The 13,244-nt window shown below is 54.3% G+C and overlaps 1 protein-coding gene across 1 annotated transcript; it reads right to left on the reverse strand.

Annotated features, from left to right (window-relative positions):
• Positions 1–233: 233 nt before the first annotated feature.
• Positions 234–12,336, reverse strand: LOC119523011 (long-wave-sensitive opsin 1). Its single transcript, XM_037821758.1, has 6 exons — positions 12,225–12,336; positions 8,350–8,646; positions 5,638–5,806; positions 4,553–4,718; positions 2,410–2,649; positions 234–344 (listed from the first exon to the last, which is right to left on the reverse strand). The coding sequence occupies exons 1-6, from the start codon at positions 12,334–12,336 to the stop codon at positions 234–236; spliced, it is 1,095 nt and encodes a 364-aa protein (XP_037677686.1).
• Positions 12,337–13,244: the final 908 nt, after the last annotated feature.

Consider the following 13,244-nt stretch of genomic DNA (forward strand, 5'->3'; position numbering starts at 1 on the left):
CCCCCCCTTCAAGACCAAATGACTCAACACTCAGGCTAGAAAGGAGCCCCCAAACTGTGTTGGCAGCCTTTGCGACTTCTTTTTTTTTAATATTATTATTATTTTTTTTTTTTGGCAAAGAGAAACCACATTGATTTCACAAGGATCAGAAAGAAGAGGGAGGAGAATGGCAGCCAAAGCTGGTGAGGGGGACAGAGGGTTGTTTTTTTCCTGTTGTCAGGGTTGGTGAGCCCTCATGCTGGTGCCACCGAACACACAGAAGAGGCCTCCGTTTTGGAGGCGCTGGAGAGTTCAGAGCTGTCGTCCACCTTCTTCCCAAACAACTGCAAGATGCAGTTCCGAAACTAGAAGGGAGAGAAAGTGTTGTTGAGCAGAGGAGGGTGGTAGTCTCGGGAAGGTGTTGTTTGGGTGTGGCATCGATGACTTAAAACCTTCCCTTCTATTGCTCTGAGACCTAAGAGGAGACCAGTGAGGGCTCAGGTGAGTCCTTGCCCGTAGGGTGGTCTATTCCTGACTGGTGCGTCACCCAATTGATCTTAGGTAGCAGCTGGTGGAGCCCAACGCGGGGCCAGCTATGGGGCCCATGTATAGAGTGAGCTGTCTCCGGCCTTTTGGTGAAACGGAACATGATGGTTGTTTTATTTCCATCGCATCAATTCAGAGGGGGAAGGTGAGGCCTTGGGTAAATGACAGTCCGGCCACCTCCCTCATCTGTTCCATCAGAAGAGACTCTTCCTTCTGCCTGTACCAGGAGGGGTTTTCTCCATGCCGGTTGGCCCCGAAGGAGAGCCCTCTCAAACTCTTTCTCCTGTCCCCACTGAACCAGCCATAAGGCTTTGAGAGCCCAAACCAGAGGGGTTTCCTGACTAATCCAAGCCTCTTCTTGACCACCTCCAGCTCCCTCCATCATCAAAACTCTCAAAGATGAAAACCACACCGGTTGAAATCAATAACAGGAAACGGGCCAAACAGCAGAAGTGACTCAGCTGAAGAGCTGGCAGATGAAGCCGAGGAATTCATTCAACAAATCAGTTCAACATCTACCTACCGCGCACCCTCTGGGTTCGAGGTGCTGGGGATACAGGAGCAAGCAAAATCCCCTTCTCTCGGGGAGCTGACATTCCAGTAAGTTCTCTGAGAATGCAGCAGAAAGGGATAACAATGTAGCAAGTGGGAGAGCCAAGGTTGAAAGATCCAGAAGTGCAGACACCTGTCTAGAAGGGGGGATTTCTGGAAGAGAAGGGAGGGAATCAAGAAAAGATGGTACTTGGCAAGATAGGCTAGAATTCCAAAACTGAAAAAACAGACATAAAAGGGAAATGGGGGTTAGGGATAAACGACCTTTCTCTGGGCATTGAGTGCCAACACTGGGGTCCTGGGAGTGAAGTGTGGGGCTAGCCTTATTTCATATTTAAAAAGTACCTGGAAGAACTCAACTCTACAGATACACCTAGCTTGACACTCTTGGACTTGAGTCTGGCCGAGTGGAGGGAACTGAGCCAACTGGGGACTATAAAATGGCAGAGCAGGGAAACACAGAGGGGAAGGGTGGGGCCCCGGGCCAATGGCTGAGCTTCCCACCAAGGGATGCACTGTGTCGGGCAAAAATGGCGAGGCCCCTGGGGTGAGGTATTTCTGACTGCTTTTCTGGTCACCATCAAGTCACATCACAGCTGCATGTGATGGAGTCGCAGAAGAATAAGGCAAATTGTACTTATAAAATGATGGGCCTTGAATGGCCACCTGGAACCTACCAAGAGGGTGTGGGGGTCATAGGTCAATTGGCTGCTGGGGCCCAATGTGGCAGCTGACAATGGCTGCCATTTGGCCAAAAAGCAGAAAGCACTGTCCTGCTTTTGTCAGGAGCACAGCGGGTCCCCCTGAGCTGGTACAGGAGCTCAGCAAAGTCACACAGCAGCTCAGAGAAGGGCCCCTTTTTGTTCTGGTGTGGAGACAAACTCAACAAGTCAGGCTTCCCATGTGGAAAGGTGAAGGTACAGAGAAGGGCCATGTCCATAAAACCAAGGACATGACTCAGGTAAATGTACACACGCTGGTGAAATTGAGGGCGTTTGAACAATCGGCCATCCCCTGAAGCCTGATGGCGGTGGTTCTACAGCCAGTCGAAGCCAAGAACACATGGCTCATTGAACATTTAGGGGAATGACTGCCCTCAAACTGACAATAGGAGAAGATTCCGGAAGGGGGCAACTCAGTCTGCTGCTAACCACTCAATTGAGGTACATCTGGGTCTGGTCATGGACCTAGTCCTTTCAGCTGATTGTCCTGGAGGGTCATTACCAGGTTCTCCCCACCCCACCTCTGAGACCTGATTCCTGTCAGGAGCCATCGCTGGTCTAGTCCGTGGCGTATTTCTAACTAACTTAACCCGCTGACGGCATTACTCACCTGTCGGTTCATAAAGACATAGATAATGGGGTTGTAGATGGTGGCACTTTTGGCAAAGTAGGCCGGCAGGGCTGCCACCAGGGGGTGGAAGGCGTAGCCAGGGTGGGCAGTGGCGAAGCAGGCAAAGAAGGTGTAGGGTCCCCAGCAGAGGCAGAAGGCGAGAATCATCACCAGCACCATCCGCGTCACCTCCTTCTCAGCCTTCTGGGTCGACTCGGATTCTTTCTGCTGCTTCGCCACCTGGGGGAGAGGCCCGGCCTGACTCAGGAGGGAGAGCCCATCCCCTTCTCCCCACGGCTCCTTGTCCCCAAGCCTCCGCCACCACCCCTGGCGGCCTCCCTGACTCCCTGTTGGGCCCAAGTCAACCACCCAGTGTCAGGGGCCTTCCACGCTCTTTGGGTTAGCCGTGCTCCCAGCAGGAGGTTAGGATGGGATGCTAGGGTCTGAGCATGGAAGCCTAAATGGATTATTACAGAGAAAGAGTTAAGAATGAAAAGAGTGAACAATATGGAAAATGGTGGTAGAGGTGAAAGTGATTGGGGTTTCTTTAGCTAAGGAAAGGCTGGTGGCTGGTGGCAGGGCCATCTTGGCAATCCCCAAGCAATGAGCAATGGGCCCCAGGCCCCTTTCTAGACCGGGACTGGCCAGCCTGCAGGCACCCTCCTGTCCCTGCTGCTTCCAACAGAGATGGGGACAGCTGGGGTGGGGTAGCTCCTTTCTGCATCTGGCAAAGTCAATACCTGCTGTGTGCAAGGGGAAAGGAGGGGTGGGACCCCAGGCAGAGGGACCGGCTGGGAAAGACACAGATAGCTGAACATGCGCAAAAGGGTGACAAGTGAGGGATGGAGTCCAAGGAGGGTGGGGGGCCGCGGAGGTGACTGTTGCCAGGCTACTGAGCAGGGCCCGTGTTCTGGAGCTGTGGATTGAATGCTCGCATGAGCCAGCTCAGTTGGTCCTGATCCGTGGACAACGAAGTGGCCTGAGCGGGGCCTTCAGCCCTGGGCAGTGCAACAAATCCAACTGATGGTGGGTGAAAGTAGCTGTACGGGGGAACGGTGCCACCCCAAAGTGCCTTGCTGGAGAGAGAGGATCTCCTTGTGCCAGGCAGGTGCCCATCCGGCAAGGGGACAAGGCCCTCTGGTGGCAGCCTTTCCACCCCTTGATCTGCAGATTTCATTTGGTAGATCTAGCAGGCTCCCAGGGGGAGGTGGATTTCCCGCCCCGAGGAGCACTGTCCTCAGTCAGGGGGAAAGGCAGGGCTCCGCTCCCCTCTTGGCCTCCTCCCCAAAGAGGTGAAGACCAAAACTGCGACCGCAGCAGGGATCCCAAAGCAGCTCCCAAAAGCGAGTGCCTGATTAATGTCTTAATATTTTCCTAGACTGTGTGGGACCCTCTGATCTGAGGATATCAAGAAATAGTTTAAGTCTCCCTGGACTAGTCTGGCTGCAGTGCAGCTTGGAGTCAGGGGAATGGACAGGGTGCCTTTGCCAGCACAGAGACCTTGGGCCCTTGAGACCTTACTGGGTATGCCAGTTTGGATGTATTATGTCCCCCAAAACGCCATGTTCTTTAATGCAATCTTGTGGGGGCAGATGTATTAGTGTTGATTAGGTTGGAACCTATTGCTTGAGTGTTTCCATGGAGATGTGACTCAATCAACTGTGGGTGAACCATTTGATTAAATTATTTCCATGGAGATGTGGACCCTGCCCATTCAGGGTGGGTCTTGATTTAATCATTGGAGTCCTATAAAAAGAGATCACAAACAGAGGGACCCAAGAGAGCAACTGAGAGTGACATTTTGAAGAGGAGCTGCAGCTAAGAGAGGACAAAACGTCCCAAGAGCAACAATTTGGAGAATGCCGTTTTGAAATGCAACCTGGGAGCAAGTGGATGCCAGCCACGTGCCTTCCCAGCTAACAGAGGTTTTCTGGACGCCAATAGCCTTTCTCCACTGAAGGTACCTTATTGTTGATGCCTTACCTTGGACACTTTATGGCCTTAAGACTGTAACTTTGTAACCAAGTAAACCCCCTTTATAAAAGCCGATGCATTTCTGGTATTTTGCATAATGGCAGCATTAGCAAACCCGAACACCAGGGGTGGGGGAGACCCTGGCCGGGAGGGCGGGGATGGGGCTTACCGCTCGAATGGCCAGCCACACTCGGAGGTAGCAGAGCACGATGATGCTGAGGGGGGTGACGCAGCACGTGACCAGGAGGACAAGCATGTAAGACTGCACGCCGGGGTACGAGTCGCCGCTGAACACGTCCGGGCCACACGAGGTCTTCAGGCCGTGGGGCCAGTACCTGCCGCGGAAGGGGGGGCAGCTCGTCCCGAAGCCCCGGCCCCCACCCCCACCCCTGACTTGGGTGGTGGAAGGATTGCGGCAAGTCCCTGTCCGTTTTGGGGTCTCACGGCCTCGGTTTCCTCCCCTGTCAGGCAAGGCTCATAAAAGCTTGTAGAGTTGTCCTGTAGGTCAGCTGCTTTTGCCCTTTGCAGGGCAACTGCATCCGGTCTATACTTTGTTTTGTCATCCAGAATGATGGGGGTTGATTTGATTCGATTTCGGCCAGAGACGAAAGCAGCATTTATTAGAGACTAGGCTTTGGGGTCTTCATTTCCTCGGGACCTTGGACAGCTCCCGCCACCTCTCAGAGCTTCGACTGTAAGGAAGGGCACACCCCCAGGGCGGCCAGGAGGACGAAATGCCTCAGGGCACACCCCCAGGGCGGCCGGGAGGACGAAATGCCTCATCCTGGCCTTTACACTCAAACATCTGAGCCGCTTACTCAGAGAGTTGGGGTCTCTTCCCCAAGAGGCAGCTAGGCCAGTCACAGATGACCCACCAGCCAGGTGGACCTGCAACCCAAGCAGTCTCCAAAAGGGGGACCCCAGAGGGCACGAGGAGACCTGGAATCCAAACAGGGGTCCCAGCTGCACTGATGGCCGAGCTTGCCGGCAGTTCTCAGTGTGTGCCACCGGGAGCTGCTCGATCTTGGGGGACACGGACCTCTGCAAATGCTGGTGTACCCTGGGGTGTTGCTGTGCAGCAGGTGGACAGTCACACATCCCTAGACATTCCACGTCTGGCACTATCTCAGTGACAGTGGGGTTCATCCCCTCACTTTGTGCCTGGGCTTTTCTCCAAGGTCTCCGAGCGAGTGAGGACAGTGAGCCTTCCTCTTGGCTCTACCTGAGCCACCTTCCTGCCCACTGCACACTTACCTGCTCCAGCCAAAGATGGGAGGGGCCGTCCAGACAGCTGCCCAGACCCAGGAGAAGGCGATGCCCATGAGGGCCAGCTTGGCGTCAAACCTCATGTTGCCAAAAGGCTTGCAGATCACCAGCCATCTCTCCCAGGAAATGATGGCCAGGGACCAGAGACCCGTGATCCCTAGGGGAAGAGAGCAGGCAGGGGCTCGGTGGCAGGAATGGCCTCTGCCATCACCTCTTCCACTCCGGACCAGCCTGACAACTTTCAGGATCAAGAAGCACCCCCACACCTATGTTGCTCGGTTGTGGGCCAGACCCTTCCCTTCTGTTTTTCTAACAGCTGGTTTTTCGTTCCCTTCTCTGCGGTGCCCTCTACCCCACCCCCCTGGCCCCGGCCCCTTTGTCCCTTCCCCATCTCTCTTTTACCCGGCCTCTCTCTCCCTTCCCCACTGGCCCCAGTGGGGTCATGGCTCCCCCTCCAGTTTCCAGCTCTCTTCCTCCTTTCTTTTTTTCTCCTCTTAGCCTTGATGGTTTTCCCTCGGGAGCAGGAGCTCCGAGCACCTGGTTTGGCCAATGAGTTTCTCACCGATCAAGTCATGGAATCTTGAAGCTGGGGCCCTAGAACTCCAGGCACCCACCACAAAAAAACAGAGAGAGAAAGAGAGAGAGAAAGACAGGGTGAGAGAAAAAGAGGGACAAATAGAAAGAGAAAAAAAAAAGGAAGAAAGAGAAAGCTAGAAAGGGAAGGGAAGGAAGGGAAGGAAAGGGAAGGGAAGAGGGAGAGAGAGAGAGAGAGAGAAAGCAAAAAGGTAGCCCGTGGCCCTGTACTGGTCACCACAGGGAGCCTGCCAGTACTCGTTGCCCTCTTGTCACCAGCCCTTCCGGGGGTGTCATCCACAGAGCTCCTGGAGGCCCTGCAGGGACCAGTGTGACCACACAGCGGTGCTGTCGCTCCAGCCAAGAGCAGAAAAGTGGGCGAGCCCGTCAACCTGGCTTCTGAGGGGGCTCCCAGACCTCCCTCCACTCCCACCGTTCTGCAGGAGATGGGGGTGTGGGCGGGACAGCGTCTCCCTCTTCTGCTCAGACCCCAAAGATCTGGGGCTACAATTCAGGGCTCCAGGAACCAGAATGGATTAAAAAACAACCCACCTCTTTGTTTCCACTAACCCCCAACTGAAAGCTAGCACTTCCTTCCATTAGGAATGCAGGCAGCAAAGCCCAGAAAAGGAAATTCTCCCTGTCTCTGACTCGGTCACCAGGAGAAATCACAGCGATTTCCCCATCACGTTACCGTTGCAGCAGATATTTTGAAATATCACTCAGGTTCAGCTCTGCTTCAAAATCCCCGAGGTGGTTAGACCAGCTGGCCCCGTCCCGTTATTTAATCTGTCACTGGAGAACTGTGTCACTGATGCCTTTTATAAACACTTTGAATACTTAGACCTTTCAAGAAGTACTGTGTCACTAAATTTTTTAGTATTTTGCTAACTATCTTTCAGCATCACTGACATCCTTTGTAAGCCTGCGCCTTTCATTTCATGCATCTGCAAACTTTCTCCTGAGGAGGGGTCCCCCAGGCTCCACCGGAGGGCCAAGGGTGGCCGGGGCCCCCCAAACCGCTGCAGAAGCACCAGACTCTTCGGGACGCTTGGCACCTGCATGACCCAAGAAAACTGCCAGCCGGAGCGGAGGCCAGCAGGTTCCTGGCAGAGCACTCGGGAGGGCATGGCCCCTTGCCTAGTCACTCCCCTTCTGTGCTTTCGGGGACTTTCAGCAAAGAGCCTTGTCCAGGCTGGGCCATCGTCTGTAAAATGGGAGGTGGTGGCTCAAAGAGGGGCCCGGTCACCTCCAGTGTAAAGCAAGCCTCAGAGGGTTGTGGATGGGTTCAATGTGCCCCTGTAAATCTTTGGAGCAACCATCTGAAATTGACAGCACTGTGCCCATTTTACAGATGGGAAAATGGAGGAGGGTGGTAGCAGGAGAGTAGTTTAGTGGAGATCACACTGCCCGGAATTCCCATCTGGGGCTGACTGGCAGCCAGGGCCCAACCCGTTGCCCCAATCTGCCCTTGTCTGTCATCTTTCTGTCTATTGCCTACCTCCTGGCATTGGAACTGGAGATCAGTTTAGGCTACAAAGAGACAAACCTGAGTCAGGGGCAGGAGTTAAAGGACCCAGGACCAGTGACCAGGTCATCCTGGGAAGCTTTGAAAACAGGAGAGCAACTGCAGGCTGGTCTTACGCCAGGGGATCTGACAGCCCTTGGGCCCCCTGGCCTTTTGGAAGGACATCAACGTCTAACCCCTTAGCTCTCCTTCCTCTCGGATCAAGAGCTGAAGCTTGAAGCAGGGGCTCCTAGAGGAGTCCCCCAGTCCTCGTCACGCCTGCCTGTCATCCTTTTCCCCTTGGGCCTCCTCCCCAACCCCAGGCAGAGACCGTCTCAGAACAGGTGCTCAGGCCGTGTCAGACTCAAGTGAGCCGAGTGGAAAGTGGGCGCTAGACTCCGAAGCCCCCGGATCCCTGCCGGCCCTTCCCAACCCCTCCGGGATGACCTGGCCTGGCATCCCCAGGCGCCTCTGTCACCCCTCGCATTTGTGCCTCGTGTGTGCTGCCTGGGCGCATCCCTGGGGTTGCTGGGAGGATGCTGGCTGTGTGGACACAGAGTGGGTCTCCCCCAAGCCTGGCCCACCCCCACCCCCACTCCCACCCACCCCGGCCGGCTTACCGCAGAGGGAGACCGTGTAACCCTCCACGACACACAGAGGGTGGCCCAGGATGAAGTAGCCGTAGATCTGATTCACAACACTGATGGTGCTGGCGATGGCGGTCTCCACCAGGTCAGCCACGGCCAAGTTCACCAGGATCCAGTTCAAAGGGTGGCGCAGCTTCTTGAACTTCAGGGTGGCCACCAGCACGAGCCCGTTGGTGAAGAAGGACGTGATGACCACGAAGATCATCCAGACGCTGGTGAGGTGGTACACCCACCTTGGACTGACGTGGAAGTTGGGACCGTCGAAGGGGCCTGGATGGGGAGACAGATGGGAGATGCAGGAGGGGCCGGTGGGGCATGAGCCACCTCTTGGCCTGGGCAGAGATTCCAGAGGTGGGGAGCTGGGAACTGGCGTCACCCACTGCTCCTGAACCCTGGGTCCCACTGTCTCCCTGTTCTGCCAAGTCTCCCCCCACCCCACCCCTTGCTCCTGCCCGCTGCCCTCTCCTTTGCAACTGGCTCTTTCCCTTCTACCAAAACATGATCCGGCTTTCCCCATCCTCAGATAACCTCCTCCCCCATCCTGTCTCTCAAGCTGGAGCCATTGCCTGCTGCACACCTATTTGGGGTCCCGAACTTAACAAAACAGAACTCATTGTCCCCCTGCCGTGCACTGCTTCCCTGTCTGGTTTCCCACACACCCCATCCCCAGCATAACAGGTGCCATCCCCTGGAGTGCCCCTCCCAGCGCCTTGGGTGCAGTCCTCTGCACGCTGCTGGACAACCCTCGTACTGTCCCCTCCCTTCACACCAGCCACGCTTCCAGGTGCTGTTTCCCGGGAGGGCACATTCCAGGTCTTTCCGTTGTGGCAACTGCTGTCCCCTCATGCGAGTCCTCGTCCCATCTCTAGACAAAGCCTTTCCTCCAGGAAAGCCCAGCTCAGGTGCATTGGCCTTCCAGAAGCCTCCCCTTCCCCAGCCACCAGTCGACTCGCCCCCTTCTGAATGCCACCCACCCCAGCCCACGTCTCCATCATGTTCTACCACGGACTAGAGGTCCCAGCACCCGAGTCTTGTCTTCCTCACTAGAGACCACGTCTGATGCATCTTCACGTACAGTGTCCGGCCTGCCAAAGGCCCTCCGTGAGTGAGTGCATGCCTGACTGAGCAGGAAGACAGAGCTGCTAATCCCAACACTGATCCAGTGGCCCTGCTCCTCTTGGTGTCAGCAGAACCTTTTGCACCACCATTGTTTTTGGCAGGACAGCTGAAGGGGTTGTAAGGCCACAGCCCACCGGTATTTCCCAGAAAGCCATGCAGGTTGGTTGGAGAACGCAGCTGGAACTGGGGGGATTCTGACTCCAGTCTGCAGGCAAATGCAAAGGGCCGGAGTGACGAGCCGGAGCACCCTTCCAGGACAGCGGGGCCAAGAGGGGCAAGGGGGAGAGGAGGTCCATGCAGGTGTGGGGGAGGATACAGGAGGCCTGCTCCTACCACTGGAAAGTTCCGGAACGAATGTCATGAAGAAATGAGCAAGGGAAAATGATGGCCATCAACTGCTAGGCTGAGTTATTATAAGGAGGATGGGGAGGGAGGGAAGCAGGTGTAGAGGGCAGGGAGAGAACGTCTTCAACTATACCTTATTTTCTAGATTTTAACTTGGAACATTGTCAATATTTTATTACATAGTTATAAGACAAAATTAAATTAAAAAAAATCCCTGAAAATAAAAAAAAATGAACCTCAATGTGCATCCACTTGGTGGCATAATCACACAGAGAGAACGTCTCTAAGGGACTTGCAAACACAGTTTGAATACAAGGGCCTGGTGGGTTATACCCTAAGAGAAAAAAGACCTGCAAAGATTTCATTTTTGTAATCTTGAGGTTATTTGAAGATTACCGTGTGAGTGTCTTGAGATAAAGCAAATGAATAATTTTATGATATTCTAATTCTGTTATTCCCAAAGTCCTCAGGAACCAGGGATTCTTAGCAAGGGAGAAAGGAAACACAGATGTAAAAACTAATTGGCTCCATTGGTAAACTAACTCATTATTTTGAGAATGAGTGAGCAAAAGGAAAGAAGCAGGCATTTGTCCTTTCTTTCCCACATACACACTGTACCCCGGGGTAACCACGTAGAAGATGAGGGCATGTGTCCCTTCTTGAAGCATCCCAGCTAATAGATGAAGACAGGGTGCGAGTGTTAAATGTCACCAGCTTTGCCATCCCCAGTGACAAAAGAGGTCTGGGCATCGAGGCTCGACAGCCGCCAACATCCCAGAAATCGAGACGCCCAGACATGAAGGTTCTCCTAATGAAACCCGTGGCCGATGAAACCTTCAGAGCAGCTACCAATTTACAGAAAAATAACGAACTAGGTCAAAGGAGCACAAGAAACCACATCACGGGGAAGCTGTCAGAAAAGTCCCGAACTGTGGAAAACTCAAGGGACAAATGGCTTGCTTTCTTCAACAAATAAATTGCAAAGAGATAGAGGGGGGAACCTACAAATGAAAAGAGAATTAAATGACATCAGCTAATCAGAATGCATGGAGTTTATTTGCATCCTCGTTCAAGCAAACCAACTGGGAAAATGTATATTAATGAGACAGCTGGAACTTTGGATATTTGATATTAAGGACATAGTTACATTTTTCAGGTGTGATAATGACATCATGGTTATGTTTTTAAGAGTTCTTTTCTGTTCGAGGTACATATTGCATATTTGCAGAGGAAATGATGTGGTGTCTTGGATTTGCTCCCAAAGATCAGGAGACATGTACCACGGAGGCCCATTACGGACGCTCACACTTGATTTTTGTAGATGCTTGAATCGGGGGGGAAAGAGATTTTTTTGAAGAAGTCCCATCCATTGATTAAGCCTTGGGGGCCTCCAGGAAGAGCTTTGCTGCATCTCTGCTGAGGAGATTTTGGGACATGCACACTCATATCTAGAGGCAACCTGCAGGGCACTCAGACGTCTGGCCCGGGCACCATCTTGCTAATTGCTGCTTGGCCCAGGCCTGCCCACTTGGGGAATATCGACCAACTCAAGGAGCTGTAGTATGGCTTCTGGAAACCACAGCATGCAAGAAGTTCTTGAAGGAACTGAGGGCCTTTGGTTTGGAGGAGGGCCTCGGGGTGGGAGTTGGGGGGTTGCCAGTGTCTCTGGCTCTTTCTTTGGAAGGTTCTCATGCCAAGGTTTTGGACTGGGCAACTCCCACTGGCAGAAGTTGGGCTGCCCTGGATGAGAGTTTCAAGGCTATGGGTTTCAGTCAGTCCTAAACCCTCTCTCCCAGGTCTGCTCAGAGGGGGAAGGCTGCCTTGGAGGGCGAGCATGCCTCTTCCCCCTGGAAGAAGAGACTGCCACAGCCGCCTCTGACCCTGAGGTTCTGGAAGCTACTTGTCCTCTGCTTCCAGGCCAATCCTCCTGTCTCCAGCTGTGGGAGATGCCAAGACAAGTCACACATGCTCCTTTCCCAGGAAGCTCAGGACAATGCAGGGACAGAGAGAGAAGCAACTAGAATTTAATGCCTTAAGTGCTCACCAGCAATATAAAAGAATATTCTAGGAGCCAGAAAGAAAGAAAGAATTCACTCCTCCTAGGACAGGGATTCTCTAAAGGGGCAGGGAAGTCTCCATGGTTTGAAAATGCATACTCGATATTCTGATGTGCTTTTATACTTGGAAAGGAAAAACTCCTTGTCTCAACATCGAAGCTAAAGCAGAAAGTCTTCTTGGCCGGTGGGGACGTGCGGAGAGAGACTTCCTCGGGTGGGGGTGGCTGGCCGGCAGCCCCCAGGGCAGCCACCCCGGCCTGGTGGCCTAGGAGGAGCGGCGCTCAGCCAGCTCGGCCCGGCCTAACCACACAGCACCTGCTCACTCACCTCTGGTGGTGTTGCTGTCAGTGTAAACGGAGACACTTGCCTGGGTGCTGTCCTCGTCGCCCTGTTGTGGTTGCCCGCCTGTGAGCCTCTGGGGGCCCCACCACTGGGTCATGGCTCCAGAAAGCCCCGTCTGTGACACCCACCAGGCCTGGTGCACCGCCTGGGAGCCGGGGTGCTTTATACCAGCCTGTGGGATCAGCCAGGGCCGCCTCACCTTCAAAGCTCTCCAAACCCTCCACCATCTGATCTCTTAATTGGGCCCGGGGCTTAGACCCCCCCCCCCCAAATATTCTTGCCTCCTGGTTTGAGGGCGGCTCAGAGGGATTTGCTAGGAACCGAACTTGAAGCCCCAGCCTACTGCCGCCCAGAGCCCTCTCTTACGGGAGGTGGATCTGAGGGTTGGGGTTTTCAGGTTGGGGTGAGGGGGGGAGCAGCCCCAAGCCCCAATCCACCTCCCCCGATCTGGGTCCCCCAAGAGCCCTGGTGGGTGGGGGCCTGGGAGACTTTTCAGGGCTGAGGCCTGGAACTGGAGCTTCCTGGCGGGGCAGACTGGGTGGCCCAAAGAGGTGCTGTTTGGGCCGTTGGGGGGCTTCTCCCTGGGGCAGGGGTGCAGGCTTTGACTGGGTGGGACAGAAGGGGATTCTGTGGTGATTCTGGTTTTCAGCTTCCCCCACCTCCACCCCCACCCCCACCTTTGCTCTCCCTGAGTGGCAGCTCCTTTGGTCCCCAGGCTCTCCTCATAGCCCTGCCAGCTGCCCTGGGGTGGCACCATAAGGTGCCCATGGGGTTCTCAGATCCCCCCTGCCCAGGTCCCCCTCCCCCAAATTCACAGCCTTTTCTTGGGTGGCCTCAAGTGAGAATCTCGCCTTAGACTTGCCTGCAAAAGCAAACTTGTTGACAGAATGTTCTAGATGGCTTCTGCCAGTGCCACTCTTGGCAGGGGTGCCCGTGACCTGCTAATTGTCCCTGTTGTGCATCTTTTTTAATGGCTTCCACTGGCTCTCCCTCTACTCAGCTCCC

Source organism: Choloepus didactylus, chromosome X (genome assembly GCF_015220235.1).
Source record: "Choloepus didactylus isolate mChoDid1 chromosome X, mChoDid1.pri, whole genome shotgun sequence".
In the NCBI taxonomy this organism is placed as follows: Eukaryota; Metazoa; Chordata; class Mammalia; order Pilosa; family Megalonychidae; genus Choloepus; species Choloepus didactylus.